Source organism: Microcaecilia unicolor, chromosome 1, assembly GCF_901765095.1.
Source record: "Microcaecilia unicolor chromosome 1, aMicUni1.1, whole genome shotgun sequence".
NCBI classification, from domain to species: Eukaryota; Metazoa; Chordata; class Amphibia; order Gymnophiona; family Siphonopidae; genus Microcaecilia; species Microcaecilia unicolor.
This window is the reverse complement of record NC_044031.1, coordinates 237,865,494-237,885,518: the sequence shown is the minus strand read 5'-3', so window position 1 is coordinate 237,885,518 and position 20,025 is coordinate 237,865,494. Positions and strand designations below refer to the sequence as shown.

General features: G+C 42.1%; 1 protein-coding gene across 1 annotated transcript in view; it reads left to right on the top strand.

Annotated features, from left to right (window-relative positions):
* The window catches only part of GABBR2 (gamma-aminobutyric acid type B receptor subunit 2), a 1,273,589-nt gene that overhangs the window by 716,088 nt on the left and 537,476 nt on the right, over positions 1–20,025 (top strand). Inside the window, exon 7 of the mRNA XM_030209562.1 lies at positions 8,383–8,619. Within this exon, the coding sequence (XP_030065422.1) occupies positions 8,383–8,619 (237 nt within the window). The remainder of the gene's footprint in view (positions 1–8,382; positions 8,620–20,025) is intronic.

Sequence of the window (20,025 nt, the reverse complement as noted above, 5' to 3'; positions counted from 1 at the left end):
ACAAGTACCTGGCAAGATCCCAAAACAGTACATTATATTTTATTCTGCTTATCCAAGAAATAATCAGTGGATATTCCCCAAGGCCATCTTAATAATCGATTATAGACTTTTCTTTTAGGAAGTTACCCAAACCTTTTTTTAAATCCCGCTAAGCTAACTGCTTTTACCACATTCTCTGGCAATGAATTCCAGAGTTTAATTACAAATTGAATGAAGAAACATTTTCTCTGATTTGTTTTAAATTTACTACTTTGTAGCTTCATTGCTTGCACCCTAGTCCTAGTATTTTTGGAAAGAGTAAAACAAGTGATTCACATCTACCAATTCCACTCCACTCATTATTTTATAGACCTCTATCATATCTCCTCTCAGCCTTCTTTTCTCCAAGCTGAAGAGCCCTTGCTGCTTTACTCTTTCCTTATAAGGAAGTTGTCCCATCCCCTTTATCATTTTCATCACCCTTCTCTGTACCTTTTCTAATTCCACTATATCTTTTTTGAGATGCGGTGACCTGAATTGCATACAGTATTTGAGGTGCGGTCCACACCATGGAACAATGTAAGGCATTATAACGTCCTCATTTTTATTTTCCATTCCTTTCCTAATAATACCTAACATTCTGTTGGGCTTTCTTAGCCACCTCTGCACACTGGTTGGTGACTCCTAATGTGGAACCTTGCATCACATAGCTATAGTTCAGGTTCCTCTTTCCCACGTGCATCACTTTGCACTTGCTCACATTAAACGTCATCTACCATTTGGTTGCCCAGTCTCGTAAGATCCTCTTGTAATTTTTTACAATCCTCTCACGATTTAATTTGAATAACTTTGTGTCATCAGCAAATTTAATTACCTCACTAGTTACTCCCATCTCTAAATCATTTATAAATATGTTAAAAGCAGCAGTCCCAGCACAGACCCCTTCAGAATCCCACTATCAACCCTTTTCCATTGAGAATACTGACCATTGAACCCTACTCTCCTCTATATTCTATATTTTAACCAGTTTTTAATGCACAGTAGAACACTACCTCCTATCCCATGATTCTCCAATTTCCTCAGGAGTCTTTCATGAGGTACTTTGTCAAATGCCTTTTGAAAATCCAGATACACAATTTTGACTAGCTCATCTTTATCCACATGTTTGTTCGCCCCTTCAAAGAAATGTAGTAGATTGGTGAGGCAAGATTTCCCTTCACTGAATCTATGTTGCTTTTGAATATGCTCTGTAATTTTGTTCTTTATAATAGTCTCTACCATTTTGCCCAGCACCGACATCAGGCTCACTGGTCTATAATTTCCAAGATCACCTCTGGAACCTTTTTTAAAAATCAGCATTACATTTGCCACTCTCCAATCTTCCGGTACAATGCTTGATTTTAAAAATAAATTACATATTACTAACAATAGTTCTGCAAGTTCATTTTCGATTCTGTCAGTACTCTGGGATGAATACCATCTGCTCCAGGCAACTTTAATCCACGTTGAACCGAAATTGTTTTTGGTTAATAGTGGGATACAAGAATGCATAAATGAATAAATATGTTTGCTACTCTTCAATTTGTCAAATTGCCCTTTTACATCTTCCAGGTTTATAGAGATTTCATTCAGTTTCTCTGACTTGTCAGCTTTGAATACCGTTTCTGTCATCGGTATCTCTCGCAAATTACCTTTGGTGAAGACCAATGCAAAGAATTCATTTCATCTCTCCACTATGGCTTTGTCTTCCCTGAGTTCCCGTTTTACTACTCGGTCATCTAGCGGTCCAACTGATTTTTTTTGCCGGCTTCTTGCTTCTAGTATAGCTAATATGTGGTTTTGCCTCCAACATAATCTTTTTTTCCAAAGTCTTTCTTTGCCTTCCTAATTAGTGCTTTGCATTAGATTTGCCATTCCTTAAGCTGCTTCTTATTATCTTCAGTTGAATCCTTCTTCAATTTTTTGAAGGATTTTCTTTTAGTTCTAATAGCTTCCTTCACCTCACTTTTTAACCATGCTGGCTGTCATTTGGCCTTCCTTTTTTTAATAAATGGAATATAACTGGCCTGGGCTTCTTTTTAAATGCTGATGCCAGCAGCTTGGCCCCAATCTAGTTAAGGTGGAGCCCATCATTCCGGAATAGGCTCCCCATTTCCCACAATGTTGCCCAGTTCCTAACAAATCTAAACCCCTCCTCCCTGCACCATCACCTCATCCACGCATTTAGACTCCGGAGCTCTGCCTGTCTCTTGGACCCTGTGCATGGAACGGGGAGCACTTCTGAAAATGCTACCCTAGAGGTTCTAGATTCGAGCTTTCTACTTAAGAGCCTAAATTTGGCTTCCAGAACCTCCCTCCCACATTTTCCTATGTCATTGGTACCCACATGCACCAAGGCAGTCCGCTGCTCCCCAGCACTATCTAAAATCCTCTAATCGCTGATGGGACAGAACCCGGAGCTCCTCAACCAGGAAAAAGGAGACAGAACTAGAAGCCCCTCAACCAGGAAAGAGAAGCATCACCCAGAGGGGGCTCGAGGATCCTTCAAACTGGAAAGAAGGGTATCCCCAAAACCAAACCTGAGAGTGTTGAACACATAAATAAGCACATAAGTATTGCCATACTGGGAAAGACCAAAGGTCCATCAAGCCCAGCATCCCGTTTCCAACAGTGGCCAATCCAGGTCACAAATACCTGGCAAGATTCCAAAAAAGTACAAAACATTTTATACTGCTTATCCCAGAAATAGTGGATTTTCCCCAAGTCCATTTAATAATGGTCTATGGACTTTTCCTTTAGGAAGCCGTCCAAACCTTTTTTAAACTCCGCCAAGCTAACCGCCTTTACCACATTCTCTGGCAACAAATTCTGGAGTTTATTTCCCACATTCTATGAAGAAAAACTTTCTCCGATTCGTTTTAAATTTACTACATTGTAGCTTCATCGCATGCACCCTAGTCCTAGTATTTTTGGAAAGCATAAACAGATGCTTCACATCTACCCGTTCTACTCCACTCATTATTTTATAGACCTCTATCATATCTCCCCTCAGCCGCCTTTTCTCCAAGCTGAAGAGCCCTAACCGCTTTAACCTTTCCTCATAGGGAAGTCGTCCCATCCCCTTTATCATTTTCATCGCCCTTCTCTGCACCTTTTCTAATTCCACTATATGTTTTTTGAGATGTGGTGACCAGAATTGAAAACAATATTCGAGGTGCGATCACACCATGGAGGGATACAAAGGCATTATAACATCCTCATTTTTGTTTTCCATTCCTTTCCTAATAATACCTAACATTCTATTTGCTTTCTTAGCCGCAGAAGCACACTGAGCATAAGGTTTCAACATATCATCGACGACGACACCTAGATCCCTTTCTTGGTCTGTGACTCCTAACGTGGAACCTTGCATGATGTAGCTATAATTCGGGTTCCTCTTTCCCACATGCATCACTTTGCACTTGCTCACATTAAACGTCATCTGCCATTTAGACACCCGGTCTCCCAGTCTTGTAAGGTCCTCTTGTAATTTTTCACAATCCTCCTGTGATTTAACGACTTTGAATAACTTTGTGTCGTCAGCAAATTTAATTACCTCACTAGTTATTCCCATCTCTAGGTCATTTATAAATATGTTAAAAAGCAGCGGTCCCAGCACAGAGCCCTGGGGAACCCCACTAACTACCCTTCTCCATTGAGAATACTAACCATTTAACCCTATTCTCTGTTTTCTATCTTTTAACCAGTTTTTAATCCACAATAGAACACTACCTCCTATCCCATGACTCTCCAATTTCCTCTGGAGTCTTTCATGAGGTACTTTGTCAGACGCCTTCTGAAAATCCAGATACACAATATCAACCGGCTCACCTTTATCCACATGTTTGTTCACCCCTTCAAAGAAATGTAGTAGATTGGTGAGGCAAGATTTCCCTTCACTAAATCCATGTTGACTTTCAGGCTTATTTTTGAAAGGGATTGCCGGCGATCTCCTGATCTCGGCCAAATCGGTATTATCGAAAGCAAATTTTGGCCGGCTTCAACTGCTGTTTCATCGTGGCGCCGGCCAACCTTCAAGGGGGCGTGTTGGTAGGGTAATGAAGGCGGGACGCGGGGTGGGAGCGTGGGTACGAGATGGTCGGCTTCGCCTTATAATGGAAAAAAAGAGGCCGGCTCGAACGAGCATTTCGCCGGCCGGACTTGGTCCGTTTATTTTTAGGACCGTTTGGAAAAAGTGCCCCAACTGACCAGATGACCACCGGAGGGAAGCAGGGATCACCTCCCATTACTCCCCCATTGGTCACCAACCCCCTCCCACCCAAAAAAAAACCTATAACTTTTTTTGCCAGCCTGTATGCCAGCCCGAAATGTCATACCCAGCTCCTTGACAGCAGTATGCAAGTCCCTGGAACAGTTTTTAGTGGGTGCAGTGCACTTCAGGCAGGTGGACCCAGGCCCATCCCCCCACCTGTTCCACTTGTGGTGGTTAATGCAGAGCCCTCCAAACCCCCCCAAAACCCACTATACCCACATGTAGGTGCCCCCCTTCACCCCTTAGGGCTATGGTAATGGTGTAGAGTTGTGGGGAGTGGGTTTTGGGGGGGATTTGGGTGGCTCAGCAAACAAGGTAAGGGTGCTATGCACCTGGAAGCTATTTTTGGGTTTTTTTAAATTTTCAAGTGCCCCCTAGGGTGCCCGGTTGGTGTCCTGGCATGTGAGGGGGGCCAGTGCACTACAAATGCTGGCTCCTCCCACAGCCAAATGCCTTGCATTTCGCCGGGTTTGAGATGGCCGGGCCCGGTTTCCATTATGGCTGAAAAATGAAGCCGGCCATCTCATATAAACCCAGCGATCCTTCTCTAGACCCGGCGAGTGATTTGGCCAGCATCAAGCATATTTCAAAAATACGCCTGGCTCCGCCCACTTACGGCGCCGGTCCCGAAGATGACCGGCGCCATTCGATTATGCCCCTCTTTGTCTCATCTATATATATAAAAGGCACCACCAACGTTCTAATGAAGCCTCCAGCCGGAAGTGTGAAGCGCCAGAGATATCCGGTTTCCCTATGAGTGAAGGAAAACAGCACAGCACAAAAGCCCTCTCTCTGTAATAGTGAAGGACTCAGAGGGGGGAGGGGAGAGAGATGCCCTCACTCTCTCTGTAACACAAACACAGAACAGCAGGAAACTTAACACTGAAGGACTGGACTCGGAGGGGGGAGGGGGAGGGAGAGAGGGCAGAGGGCAGGGACACACACACTCCCACATGCACACTCTGAAGAAAAGCTTGCTAGCCCCCGTTTCATTTGCATCAGAAACGGGGCTTTTTTACTAGTTAATCCATGCTTTTGAATATGCTCTGTAATTTTGTCCTTAATAATAGTTTCTACCATGTTGCCTGGCACCAATGTTAGACTCACAGGTCTATAATTCCCCGGATCTCCTCTGGAACCTTTTAAAAAAATCAGCGTTATATTGGCCACCCTCCAATCTTCTGGTACCACGCTCGATATTAAGGATAAATTACATATTATAAATTACATATTACTAACAATAGCTCAGTTCTGTCAGTACTCTGGGATGAATCACATCTGGTCCAGGAGATTTGCTACTCTTCAGCTTGTAGAACTGCTCCATTACATCCTCCAGGTTTACAGAGAATTCATTTTTTCCGACTCGTCAGCTTCGAATACCATTTCCGACACGGGTTTCCCACCCAAATCTAAGCAAATAATTCATTTAATCTCTCCACTACGGCTTTGTCTTCCGTGATCGCCCCTTTTACTCCGCGGTCATCTAGCGGTCCAACCGATTCTTTTGCCGATTCTTTTGCCAGCTTCCTGCTTTTAATATACCTAAACAAAATTGTTACTATGTGTTTTTGCCTCCAACTTAATCTTTTTTTCGAAGTCCCTCTTAGCCTTCCTTATCAGCACTTTGCATTTGACTTGACATTCCTTATGCTGTTTCTTATTATTTTCAGTTGGTTCCTTCTTCCATTTTCTGAAGGATTTTCTTTTAGCTCTAATAGCTTCCTTCACCTCACTTTTTAACCATGCCGGCTGTCGTTTGGTCTTCCGTCAACCTTTTTTAATACGTGGAATATATTTGACCTGGGCTTCCAAGATGGTGTTTTTGAACAGCATCCATGCCTGATATAAAGTTTTGACCCTCGCAGTTTTTTTTTCACTGTTCTTCTCATTTTATCATAGTCTCCTGTTTTAAAGTTAATTGCTAAGGTATTTGATTTCCTATGTATATTTACTTCAAAGCTAGTATGAAATCCAATCGTATTATGATCACTGTTATCAAACGGCCCCAGCACCATTACCTCCCGCACCAGATCATGCACTCCACTAAGGACTAGGTCTAGAATTTTTCCTTCTCTTGTCGGCTCCTGTACCAGCTTCTCCATAAAGCTGTGCTTGATTTCATCAAGGAATTTTACCTCCCTAGCGTGCCCTGATGTTACATTTACCCAGTCAATATTGGGGTAATTGAAATAACAACAACACACAAACAATTCTACCTCGAGCACAATTAGTTTGGGGGCAACTATGGCAGGCACACCATAAAAAATTGGAGAAAAAAAGACTTCAGAAAAATCGGATCCACCTCGTTCTGAAAGGACACACCTTAGATATAATGAGGGAACCGTTACAATCATGTGTCTTCACAAAAAAAACCTCCACATTAACTTTCATATGAGCACTGCCATGTGCCACCACAAACATTGTAGGAGACTCAAAAACTCACTTATCCAAGCTTGGAAAATGTACTTAACTCATTATAGTGATGTCTTCGCCATTCATAATCCAATCCAGGTAAGTGAGATTCTAATTCTTCCAAATCTTTCAAAACACACATTTTAAAAGTGGTCAGGACGGCTTCTATCCATGGGGATAGATCGTTGGTGAGTGAACCTTTCAAATGGATTCCTGTGGGCAATTTAGAAGCTGTCCTGGCCACTTTTAAAATGTGTGTTTTGAAAGATTTGGAAGAATTAGAATCTCACTTACCTAGATGTAACCTCAATTTGAATAAAGAAGAGAGATTAGCGCTGCAGAATTTAAGAAATGATTCCATAATTACTATTAGAAGAGCGGATTGTTACCTATATGATAGGACTATACTATCTGCCAGGTATTTTACATAACAGATACATCCCATTATTTACATAACTTCTACGTGATCATCTCATTTGATTTTATGTGACCTTCAGTGAGGAACACTGAATACTTCTACCATACTCCCCCAACATTCCTAGTTGACTGACTATACAATTCATAATAGCAGAAAACATAGGCCTATGATTTCCTTCACTGCACAAACAAAAAGCAGGCAGTGGATAGATATTCTGGGGTGGAGTCAGGGAGGAACCACGAAGTATGCGGGCACTGTTTCAGTACCAGTTCCTACATAGCTAAGTGTCAAACTAGGATCACACAAAAGGCTACCCTAACTATGGTCATTTAAATATATAGTTGCTAGCACTGAATATTGGCCAGCACTTGCATACTTCCACATTGCAGCAGGAATATTGCTTGGTGCTCCCCTCATTTCACTTCCAGGACAAGAGCCACCCCCTCCTCTTGGACCTTCCAAGCACAATGGCCTCTCCTCCACCAAGTGCAGCAGAATTAATCACTCCCCATGTGGGCTTTCCATGGGCCTACCTTAACATTCCCTGGTGCTCTAGCAGGGTTTTTGGTACAGGAGTGATCCCCAGTCACTCCTATCCATGCCAGCTCCAGCCTCAAAATGGTGGCCACGACCTTTAGCAGTCTTGCAGTACTTCAGTGGTACTACGAGATTGCTATTAGAGGTTGCTGCAGCCATTTTGAAGCCAGATCCAGCTTGAGCAGTATCAAGTAGGGATCACTCCTGCCCAGAGATTCCGCTAGACTGCGAGGGAATGGTAAGATAAGTCTGGGGAGGAGGGGCTTCTGGGGGTGGTGGATGGGAGGGCTTAAGGAGGGAGTTCTGTACATGGGAGGGGGTTGGAATTGGGGGTGGTAAATTGGAGATTCCCTTATGTGGGGCCCATCTGAATATTGTTCAGTACCTGCATAAATCCCAGTGTCCAGACCCAGGTATTTAATTACGATGCCCTGGTATGACCTGGCATTGAATATCTGGGTTTAATTTAGCTGGCGATGGTCAGCACTTTAAAAAACAGTGACTTCTGTCGGCTGAATATCCAGGATTGGTGGGGGTGGGGGGAGAACACTGATTTGCCTGAGGTTACCTGCAATGAGCAGAATGAACTTAGTTGGTGGGAAATGGGAATAGGCCAGTGTTCAAACAGAAGACATTCTCCTCTGTTGGCTCAATGACTTATGTTACAGTTGTCTGTAAAGATATCATTTAAAGGTGAATTTTTTTTTAATTTCATTGTGTATAGACTCCACAGCAATATGAAAAGGAATACAATGAAAAGCGTTCAGACGTGGAACCTAGCAAATTTCATGGTTATGCTTACGATGGAATATGGGTGATTGCAAAAACACTTCAGCGAGCAATGGAAAATCTTCGTTCTACTAACAGGCACCAAAGAATTCAGGATTTTAATTATACAGACCACAAACTTGGAAAAATATTTCTGGATGCCATGAATGAAACCAACTTTTTTGGTGTAACGGTAGGTCCTAAACTCTTTTTAAGTCAACAGCTCTTTTATTGCCAGTAAGTTATGGGAAATAAGGCTGCATGTTCTGGTTGAAAAATATAATACTAATTAAAAATAACTTTACAAAGCAAATATGTGGCTTCCAGCATTGAATATCCAGGTATGCGCACTGACCCAAAAGTTAATTGGGCACTGGCCAATATTCAGACCGGTACCCGGTTAACTTGGTGCATAAAGTTAGAACAGCCTTTTTGCTGTCCTAACTTTATGCACCTATCAGGTTAGCAGATCGAGTATCGCCACTAGCACCCGGATTCTATACAGCACGCCTAAAGATCCACGCCGATTTTCTATAACAATGTGCATTGATAACAGCACTTAACAAGAAATAATGAGCACTAATTGGCACTGATTAGATTTTAGGTGCATAGCTCGCTAAGTGTATTTTGTAATGATTTGCATCAAACTTCTAATGTGTGCAGGCAAAAAGGGGTGTGGTTATGAGTGGAGAAATGGGTGTTTTGTGGGTGTTCCAAAATTTACACACCTACTTATAGAATGTGACCCAATGCGTCTTAATCTATGTGCCGGGATTTACAACACATTTTGTTTAGTGTAAATGGATGATCGTAGATTTAGGTGCTAAAATACCAACTAAGCATTTTCTATAATCAGCGCGTAAATCTTGGCACCAATTAAAGAATACGCTTATTCGACACTGATTTCAGTGCCAATTTCTTTAGGCACAATATATAGAATCTCCTCCTAACTGGCTAAGTTATGGCTCTGCCCAACCTCCACCCTCAGACCGCCCCTAACCTAACCAGTTGGGGAATGGCCAATTAGCGGGGAAATTCAGCAGCACTACTCAGTTACGTGCCACTGAATTTGGCAGTCAGCCAGCTCAGCTGTATTTAACTAGACAGGAGCCTCTCCTACCTGGTTAAACACCTTTCAGTACTGGGCTCTACATGCTTAATTATTTTAGGTACTTTATTATTAGGAAAGAAACAGGTGGAAAAACAACTTCAAGGGATCAATCCAAGACAAGAGGTGAGATGCTCCAGAAGAACTTATAAAGTTCTTCTGGAGCATCTCACCTCTTGTCTTGGATTGATCCCTTGAAGTTGTTTTTCCACCTGTTTCTTTTCTGTGTTGGACTTTTGTGGAAATTTTTGGACCTCTTTTGTTTCTGCGCTTGACTTTATTATTAGGGTCTCAGTCTACCATTGTTTGTTAATTTTTCTTGTGTTGTTCATAGGCTTTTCTTTTTAAATTGAGAACTATTTTGGTTTTTAAGAATTTACAAGTTGCTGTTCTTGTTTTATTTACATGGCTGATTGGGTAAAGGGAGGAGCTGATTTGGATACAACTGCTTGTAAGATTCCTGTTATTGCTCATCCTTATCACAAGCCTAAGTTTAGAAAGCATCTTTTACATAAACCAAACATTTAATAGATTGTTCAGATTATCTATCTAATAATATCAAAGTGATCTGGGGAAACAGACCTACAAGAAGGGGGTTTTTTTCATGTCATGTTTAAGACCTTGGCACTTTAGAAGATTCTATATTCCTATTCCATGCCATTACTTAAATGCCAGGTCAATCTGTGGCAAGCTGCGTTTATTGGAAGATTTAAGGGGAACAGTAAAAGGTAGGCTTTTGTCACACCTTGATTAACCATGGGAGTCATCAATGCAGTATCTTGAAACCACAGGTTGCTATCTCTTGTGGTACATGAGTAACGCTGCCTGTGAGCCAACTCACAAGCAGCATTATTCCACTGGCTCAGGAGCATCGGGCCACCAAGCCATAGCCTTTATAAGGGAACATGACCATTAGCAGTAGCACCATGAGATTACCAATAGGAGTCACCATTTTGTATGAAAGTGCTGCCAGGCCAGGAGCGACTGGAGATTGCTCTTGTCTAGACCAGTAGACACCAGGAATTTTACTAAGATAGGCCTTCAGGGGAAGAAGCCTGGGAGGTGGTGTTACTACCTGGGAGTGGGGAGGGGGGGTCTTTATTTGGGGGGAAGGGACATTTCAGGAAGGATGGTGAAGTACACCAGGGCCACAAATGATCTAGACAAAGGCCCCTCTCACACAATTCTTTGCATGACTGTTTTGCTGATTTATTGTCAGAAGTATAGCAAGCAGGTAGACATTCAGGTGCACCATGCAGTTGTTAGTTATCAGATAGTAATCAGAGCAATTAGAAAATAATCACAACAAGCAGAAGGCATAGAAACAGTGGGTACCTTCTTCTGCCCTTCCTCAGTTCTACTAGGGCAACAGCAGATTAGAGACACCAGCTCCAAAGTCATGAGGACTTGATGTCACTCATCACTAGCATCTGTACACAAGATGTTTCAGCAAGCAAAAGTCCTAACAAGAGTGTCCCTGTATAATTTGCTGCAGATGGCTTAAAATGGATTCCCAGCTAATGAAAATATACAGTAAGGATTTTGCTGTCTATAGAGAGTAGTTGGTGGTTCCTGTAGCCAATCAGAAAATGCAGAATTATGTTTACAACAGGTGTCTAAGCTGCAATGGGAAGTTTCCCATTTCATTGTGCCTTGTGTCTTTCATGGTCCAATAAGAGGGAGCCAAACATGTTGTTCTGCCCCTACTTAAATGGACGCAGGTTGCATGCTGTGTATATATCAGACGTTGCTTATAGCGCTTTCAATTCCTATGTCTTTAAATAGGATAGGACTACAAATCTCTGTCATTCTGTAGTTCTCTGTAATAGGCTGTTCCTGAGCAAATATCTGTTCCCTGTGTCTTGTGGGATCTCCCTATTAGCTAGGAGGGTTCTCTGGGGTTGCCGGGTAGTAACCCACCTTCTCTCTTCATTGAGTAGAAAGAATCTCCTTGCAGCATGCGTTCTCTATGAACTGTGATTGCTTATGTTGTACCTGCTGCACAATCCCCTTTGTAGCTATTGTGATATCACCAAGATATTCACCAGTTTAAAAGTATTCACAACATCATTCTCAGTATAGTGCTGAATTCACTTCCAGCTCATCTTTGTACATAGAGTGAGCTAGTGAGAACAGACCCCAGTCTTCTGGGCAGAAACTCTTGTTCAGCGCTTTAGAACTGTATTTCTTTTGTTTGATTTTTCATTTAAGAAGATTTTGATTCACGAGTTCTTAGTCTTCGTATTGATGTTCCAAACTTTGGTTTAAGCTTCAGTCTGTCATAGCCAATGAGAGGGCTGTAACATACGTATTGTTCTGTACTAACTGGGAAGGCTTTCTCTAAACAGAAATATGCAGCAAATACAATATAACGTTTAAAAAGACATTGTTTCAACGGAGTCAGTTTGGGCCAAAAGCCTGATTTTCAATGCAATGTTTTCCCAGCATTTATTAGATGGCTACTAGGAAGAGCTTTTAGGTTGGGGGGTCTGGTTATGGTGGCACTATGGGAGGTACAGAGAGGGGCTTTCGCCTTAGGGGGGATACTCTGCCACCGCTATTACTGAAGGGTGTCGGCTCCTTGAATATGTGGCCCAGGAGCATTCCGGCTGTGGCTTGGTGGCCCGATGCAACCAAGCAGTAAAATAACTCCAGCTTTTAGATATGATGCGGTTTGCTTGGGTACATTATGACCTGCTTTGGGTTATATAGTTCTTATTTCTAATCCTAAAGGGAATAATTTAGATATGGCCTTACCAGATAGTTATAGGAAATAGCTTTTGTTGGCTAAGCTTATGGAATCTCTGGTCTCTCTACAATTAGCAGATTACTTAGAAAATGTAGATACTCGTAATCGTTTTTAATGTGGTTTCAGAAGTCAGTTCAGTACTGAAACTCTTAATTTTGCTGTTCCTCAAATAAGGTAAACAAGTTTGACATATCTGCTGCCTTAAGACAGTGGATCGCATGTTACTATTAACTAAGGGTCTCTTTTAATAAACCACGCTAGTGATTCCCATATGGCAAATGTGACACAGGCCATTCAAAATGAATGGGCTGCAGTGCATTTGCCACCCTGGGAATTGCTAGCACAGTTTAGTAAAGGAGGCCCTAAGTTGTCTGAACTCAGAATTTCCAACTTTTTTTTTCTTTTAGTGTTTTGGGAATTTGTGTTTAACAGTGCAGTAAATTTTCTTTATCTCCATGGTGAAGGTTTGAAAGCGTTGGGCATAACATTTTAGTCTATGTAGATGTTATATTTTATTAGTTCCTGGACCTGATAATGTTTCACAACCTTTCTTGATGATTTATAAGAGTATTAATATTGTTGAGAGTTGGAGTTTATCTCGCTTATTAAAAATGAATTGTGAGAAAACAAAGGTACTGTGGTTAGGGTATTTATGTTAAATGCATACCATCAAGTGTTTTGTTTTGTTTTTTTACCATTTGGTTTTTCCTTGCCAATAGAACAAACATCTACAATTGTAAGTGTTATTTTAAATTCAACTAAATTGTTTTTCTTTTTTTTAATAAACGTTGTTGATTACGAGTAATTAGTTCTTTCCTTCAAGAAGAAGCTTTTTGTATTTTAGTACAGGAAATGACATTCTCTTGAGTATTAGTGGGATATCACTCAAAAGACTCCAGTTGTTACAAAATACTACAGCCAGATTCATTTTTAAATCTTCTAGATATGATAGAGTTTCTCCCCTTTTGATTCATTTATATTGGCTTCTGATTCAAGCCGTTTAATATTCAAACTAGTGGTAGTCTATGTCGGCATTGCCGCACAGCATCCACTAGCACAGCTTTGTAAAAAAGGGAGTAGTCAGTTTAGTGCCAGAATATATTCTTAGTATTTTCTTTTTTCAAATGTCCAAAATACTCTGTATTTTTCATCATCCAATGGCCTTTGATTTAGAAAGGCAATGGATAGCTCATTCCCTTATCAGGCCGCTAGTGTTCCAAACAACTTACCAAGGGAGATTAGGATGCAGGATTCTTATTTTCATTTGAAAACATATTTATTTAATAAGTACTTGAGTGTTTGATTTGTTTAATTTTTTTTCTGATTTCTTATTTTATTTCCCACTTGTTTGCTGGTTTTCTTGTTGCCTTGTTACCCACTTTGAACCTTATTGGAGATTTGGAAGGTTATAGGTCTGTTTAATTATTTTAGATTAGATTGGATCCTTGAGCAGTTTATATATAGGTACATGAAAAATATCTTGTATATCAGCACTTAAAAAGGAGATCCATTAAAGTAAAAGGTGCAGAGATTCCCATGATTTGCACCAATTTTATGTCCAGAACTGTTGAATAAATGGATGTTCTCACCAATGATGTAGAAAGGAACTGATCTGTCCACAGTTCTTCCAGCATGAATCAGAAGATTCAAGTCCTCATTGCTTGAGTTGCATGGGACTGAAAAGTGTCCCTCATAAGGAGTCTTACCTATATTGTCAGCAAGGCAATAGAAATCAAGCATGTAAATAGTGTAGACCAGTAGCTTTCAATCCAGGGACCACCTGGCCAGTTGGGTTTTCAGGATATCCCCAATGAATATGCACGAGAGAGCTTTGCATACCAAGAAGGTAGTACAAGAAGGCAATCTATCACTTGCATATTCATTGGGGATATTCTGAAAACCCAACTGCCCAGGTCCCTGATGACTGGGTTGAAAACCATTGGTGTAGACCAAAGTGGGGTTCGAATGTCTGTGAATCTAGAGGTCCAATATCTGTCAGCTACTAATATGAAGATTTAATTTAAGTTGATTTATTGACTCTATATACCACCTTTTACCGAAGTGTAAAATCGGTTTACAACCAAAAAAATAACATTAATACACGGTAACATAACATAGAAAAGCATTACTTCTAACTCAATATTAAAATACAAAAATATAAAATCATAAGAATAGCCATACTGGGTCAGACCAATGGTCCATCCAGTCCAGTATCCTGTTTTCAACAATGGCCAATCATGGTCACAAGTACCTGACAGAATAATCCAAATTCCATGCTACCAATCCCAGGGCAATCAGTGGCTTCCTCATGTCTGTTCACTTAATGAAACAATATTTCCTCTTATTTGTTTTAAAAGTATTTTTATATAACTCATTGAGTGTTCCCTAGTCTTTGTACTTTTTGAAAGAGTAAAAAATTGATTCACTTCTACTCATTCTACTCCACTCAGGATTTTGTAGACCCCTATCATATCCCCCCTCAGTTGCCTCTTTTCCAAGCTGAAGAGCCCTAACCTCTTTAGCCTTTCTTCATATGAGAGGAGTTTCATCCCCTTTATCATTTTGGTTGCTCTTTGAACCTTTTCTAATTCTGCTATATCTTTTTTGAGATACGGCAACCAGAACTGAACGCAGTACTGAAGGTGAGGTTGCTCTGTGGAGCGATAACAGAGGCATTATAACATTCTTGGTCTTATTTACTATCCTTTCCTAATAATCGTAGCATCCGATTTGCTTTTTTGGACACCGCTGCACACTGGGCTATACGAGATGTCACCGGAAGCCAATGCAACTGGTGCAAAACAGACATAATATGATCATAGTTCCTACTTTCAGTTACAAGTCTGGCCACTGTGTTTTGCATCAGTTGCAGTCTCTGCAGTCCAGTTTTACAGACTACTTGAAAGACAGAATTGCAATAATCAAGCCTACTTGTTACTAAGGCATGGACAACCTTCAACAAATTACATTCAGTTAATACTGGTTTCAAATGGCATATCATTCTGAGATGGAAAAACCATGCCCTCACAACATTACCAATCTATAGTTACTATGGGGCTCATTTTTGAAAGAGAAAAGTATCTAAAAAGTGGCTTAAAGCAGCATTTAGACATTTTTCTCCCCCAGTGGTCACTGACCCCCTCCCACCTCCCCAAAAATGTGAATAAAAACATTACTTGCCAGCCTCAGATGTTATACTCAGGTCCATTAGAGCAGCATGCAGGTCCGTGGAATAGTCTATCGGTGGGTGTACTGCACTGCAGACAGATGGACCCATGCCCATACTCCCCCAGCCTGTTACACTTGTGGTAGAAACTGGGAGCCCCCAAAACTCACCAGAAACCCCACTGTACCCACATATAGGTGCCCCCTTCACCCGTAAAGGCTATTGTACTGGTGTACAGTTGGGGGTAGTGGATTTTGATTGGCTCAGTAGACAAGATAAGGGACCAGTGGTGAGATTACTTGGGAGCATTAGTTGAAGTCCACTGCAGTGCCCACTAGGGTGCTCCATTGCTCTCCTGGAATGTCTGTGTGGCCACACTACTAAGAATGCTGGCTCCTCCTACATCCCAATAGTTTGATTTTCTCTGTTTTTCATTTGGACTGGGTTTTTAAAAATTGAAAATGGTCCAAAAAAAACAAAACATACACAACACAAAACCTTATTTGAAATGGTATTTAAAAAAAAAAAAAAGAAAATATGTTTTTCTTTTTTCAAAAATGACCCTTTCTATTCAGATTTTGGATGTTTTGTTTTGTATAAAACGTCCAAAGTCGGACTTCGACGTCATATCAAAAATGCCCCTCTGAATCATGTAATAAAGGAAGTAATTTGTGATGATTCTCAGGCAACACCCTTAGTACATGTTGTTTCCGGGAAATCCATGTGGAGGGGCATAATCGAACACGAACGCCTATCTCCATGGGCGTCTATGTCCGAAAACGGGTACGTGAAGAGGAGGGACAGACCGTATTTTCTAAAAAAATGGACGTCTTTGTTTTGTACGGACCAAATGCCATGGATTTGTTCATTTCTGAGCTGGGCATTTTTTTTTTTTAGCGACAATGGAAACTAAAACCGGCCAGCTCAAAAACGTAACTAATCCGAGCCATTTGGTCGTGGGAGGTGCCAGGATTCGTAGTACACTGGCCCCCCTGACATGCCAGGACACCAACTGGGCACCCTAGAGGTCAGTGCGGTGGACTTCAGAAACAGCTCCCACATGCATAGCTCCCTTACCACGGGTGCTGAGCCCCCAACCCCTCCCCCAAAACTCACTACCCACAAATGTACAACACTACCATAGCTCTTAGAGGTGAAGGGGGGCACCTACATGTGGGTACAGTGGGTTTTGGAGGCCTCCCATTTACCAGCACAAGTGTTACAGGTAGGGGGGGATGGGCCTGGGTCTGCCTGCCTGAAGTGCACTGCAGTACCCACTAAAAGTGCTCCAGGCCTCTAGGACTTGTTGCTGCTGTAGAACCTTGGCACACCAGTTGACACCTGAAGACTAATCGCTCTGAAAACGTCCTTTATTGGAATAAGCACGCTTACTCACATTTAACTGCAGATCAGAGGTTGTGCCCCACTGGCAACGAGTCTCCCTGGTACTGAGATTAGCAGTAGGTCAGAGCTGGCAGAATGGTGTACAATGCCCTCTTTCAGCAACATTCAAGGTAAGAACTAAGTGCTGCAATGTGGCTAACACATGAAAGGGATCTAAAAGTGTCTTACACAAATGGCCACTACCTCATGGACTACCGGAAACAAAACAGGGCACACTCTGACCCAGTAAGCACAGGGAAAAGCACCATGGGAGTAGAGCCTACCAACTACCAACATCGTGAGCATTTAACACAAGCTAGTGGAGTCACAGAGCCCAATACCCTACACCCACCACAATGCATTGCTGATGTGACTCTGCAGTGCGCATAACAGAAAGGGTGTCACACTCACCCGAGACCCACATCAGAACCAGGGAAAGGCTGTAAGAGGATAGAACACATTCTGCTGTCATGGAGTTGGGTACGGCATTTGAGGCTGGCATACAGGCCAGGGGCATAGCTACGGGTGGGCCTGGGTGGGCCCAGGCCCACCCAATCACAGTTCAGGCCCACCCAGTTTCTGTTGATGCTCCAATCGGGAGTAGTCTTGGTTCCAGTGCAGTCCAAGCAGCAGGCAGCTCTCAGCAGTGTCCCATCTCCCCCCCCCCCCCCCCCCCCCCCGATGTGTATTATCGCTCTCTCCCCTCCTCACTATGGTTCAACACCCGGCTGGAATACGCTATCGCTTGTCCGGTGCTTGCTTAACCTGCAGCAAATTGCTCCGGAACAGGGCCCGGGGGCGGGACGGCCAGGAGGGAGGGGAGATGGAGCTCCGTGATGTCACGCCGCTTAACCTGGCGCCTGTGCGCGCTCAGGCTTGCTTGCGCAGGCCATTTTGGGACGAGTTCTTTCTTTGCGTCTGGAGCTGGGCCGGTAGTGCGTTTTGAGGCAGTTTATTGCTTGGTGAGGCAGTTTGCGAAATTGCGATGGGTTGAGGCAAAGGTGGGGGCTATTTTGGGGGAGGTGCAGTTGCAACTTGCAGGGCTAAAGCAATTGCTTGGGGATCATTGTGGGGTGTGTTTTTTTAATATATGGGGCTATTAGTAAGATGGAAATAGTAGTACAATAGTTTTTAAAGCTGGGGCAGTTTGCAGAGGGGTAGTTTTTGGGTGCAGGATGTTGAGGGGAGAGGGGGTGGAGAGAGGGATGCCAACCCAAGGGAAAAGAGTGGTGGAGAGAGGAAGGAAAGCAATGACATGGAAATGGGAAAAAAGGGGAGGGGTGAAGAAAGGAGTGAGAGTGATGCCAGACCAAAGGGAAGCAAGAGGGAAGAGAAAGGTGGGACACATGAGGGAGAGGAGACTGGGAAAAAGCTGGATCTGGGGAGAGGGAGAACGAGATGCAGTACTCTGAAGCAGGGGAGAGACGAGGGAGAGAGATACTGGCCCTGGGGTGGGAGTGCAGGAGAGAGAGAGAGAAAGAAAGAAGGGTGAGGAACATGGGAAGGGGACACAGAAGGCAGATTCTGAACATGGGGGGGGGGGGGGAACAGGGGTGGGAACACAGAGAGCAAATGCTGGACACAGAGGGGAGGTTATGGATAGGAGAGATAGTGAGTCAGAGGAAATGACAGTGGACAGAGAAAAAAAGGTAAAAACGACAGGAGATAACAGAAGATGGATATGGATGGAGTACAGCTAGAAGAGAAATAAAGATGGAGAGGGGGTGATACTGGAATGAATCATGTAAAAAGGAGAGCGGGAGACAGGCAGGATAGAAGGGAAAGAAAAGGCAGGCAGTGGATGGAGGAGGCAGAGAAAGCTGGCAGACAGTGGATGGAAGGGGCAGAGAAAGCAGACACGCTGGATGAAAGGGAGAGAGAAAAAGAACAGATGTTGGATGGAAGGGAGAGAGTGAAGAGAAGACAAGGAAAGCAGAAACCAGAGACAACAAAGGTAGAAAAAAAGATGTATTTATTTATTTGCCATAGAATAAAGTAGTATTGTATCTGTGGTGATAAATAGAAAATGAAAATAAGGTGATATGTTGTTGGACCATTTTAATACATTTTTGACCAACTTTCAGAGACCAAAACCTCCATCCTTAGGTCAGGACAGGACTGTAACAGCAGAATACTGTACTGACCTGAGGAAGGAGGTTTTGGCCTCTGAAAGCTAATTGAAAAAGTATTAGTCTAATAAAATGGTATTACCTTATTTTCTATGTTTTGTTTTATTTCTGTTTTTTAATTTGTAAAGTGTTGATTGGTATTTGTCAGTTTTTTCAAGTTTACTTCTGCTATCTTTATATTTTGCACAGTACTAATTGTTGGAATGTTATTGTATTTTACATGCATTGCCTGTCACCTATTATTTCTCTGTGAATTACTTAGAGAGGTCACACAGCTATGTAACTTCCTGTGGGGGATAGATGCAGCACATGGAGCACATGGAGCTCATGATCTCTCCTAACCTGAGAGGATCTATGGTGGTGTGAGCATCCATTACCATCTAAGCACATGGAAAGAGCTGATAATACAAATGTATAGTAATATGTATATAAAAGCCTGTCTGATTATAATCTAACTACAAACTGTGAGTAAACAGATGTTTTGTTACTTCAACTTTAAAGTGACTCAGCAGTGAATTATTCAGGGGTGAATGAGAGAGAGATGAAGAAAGAAATTAACATTTCTAAAGCTGAAGCTGTGTGTACTAAAATCTGCTAGTTATTTACTACAAATAATCCAACAAAAGGGTTATGGGCCCAGGGTCCAGGAATTGAAAAAGAAGAGAAATATTACCAGGCAGAAAAAAAGGCCACATTTTTCTCTTAAGTTTTAAAGGAAAGATTCAGTCTGTCTCTCTCTCCCCCCACACAGCAGACAGAAGGCTAAGAAAATGGCTGAGGGAAGAAATTCACCATTGTTCTATTCTCTCAAGGTGCCTAGATTAACTGAGTTTAATTATCAGCAGTGGGAATTAAGATTCATATGTTTCCTTCGAGCAAAAAGATTAGATATATGCTTAGACCAAGACAGAACAGCTGAAAATATGGCTGAATGGGACAATGCAAACTATTATGTGAAGTGCATGCTTTTGGAAGCTCTCTCAGAGAAACAAGCCATATTAGTGGAGGGAAAAGATACACCAAAGGACATTTTATATAAACTGAGAACTATGTATGCAACTACA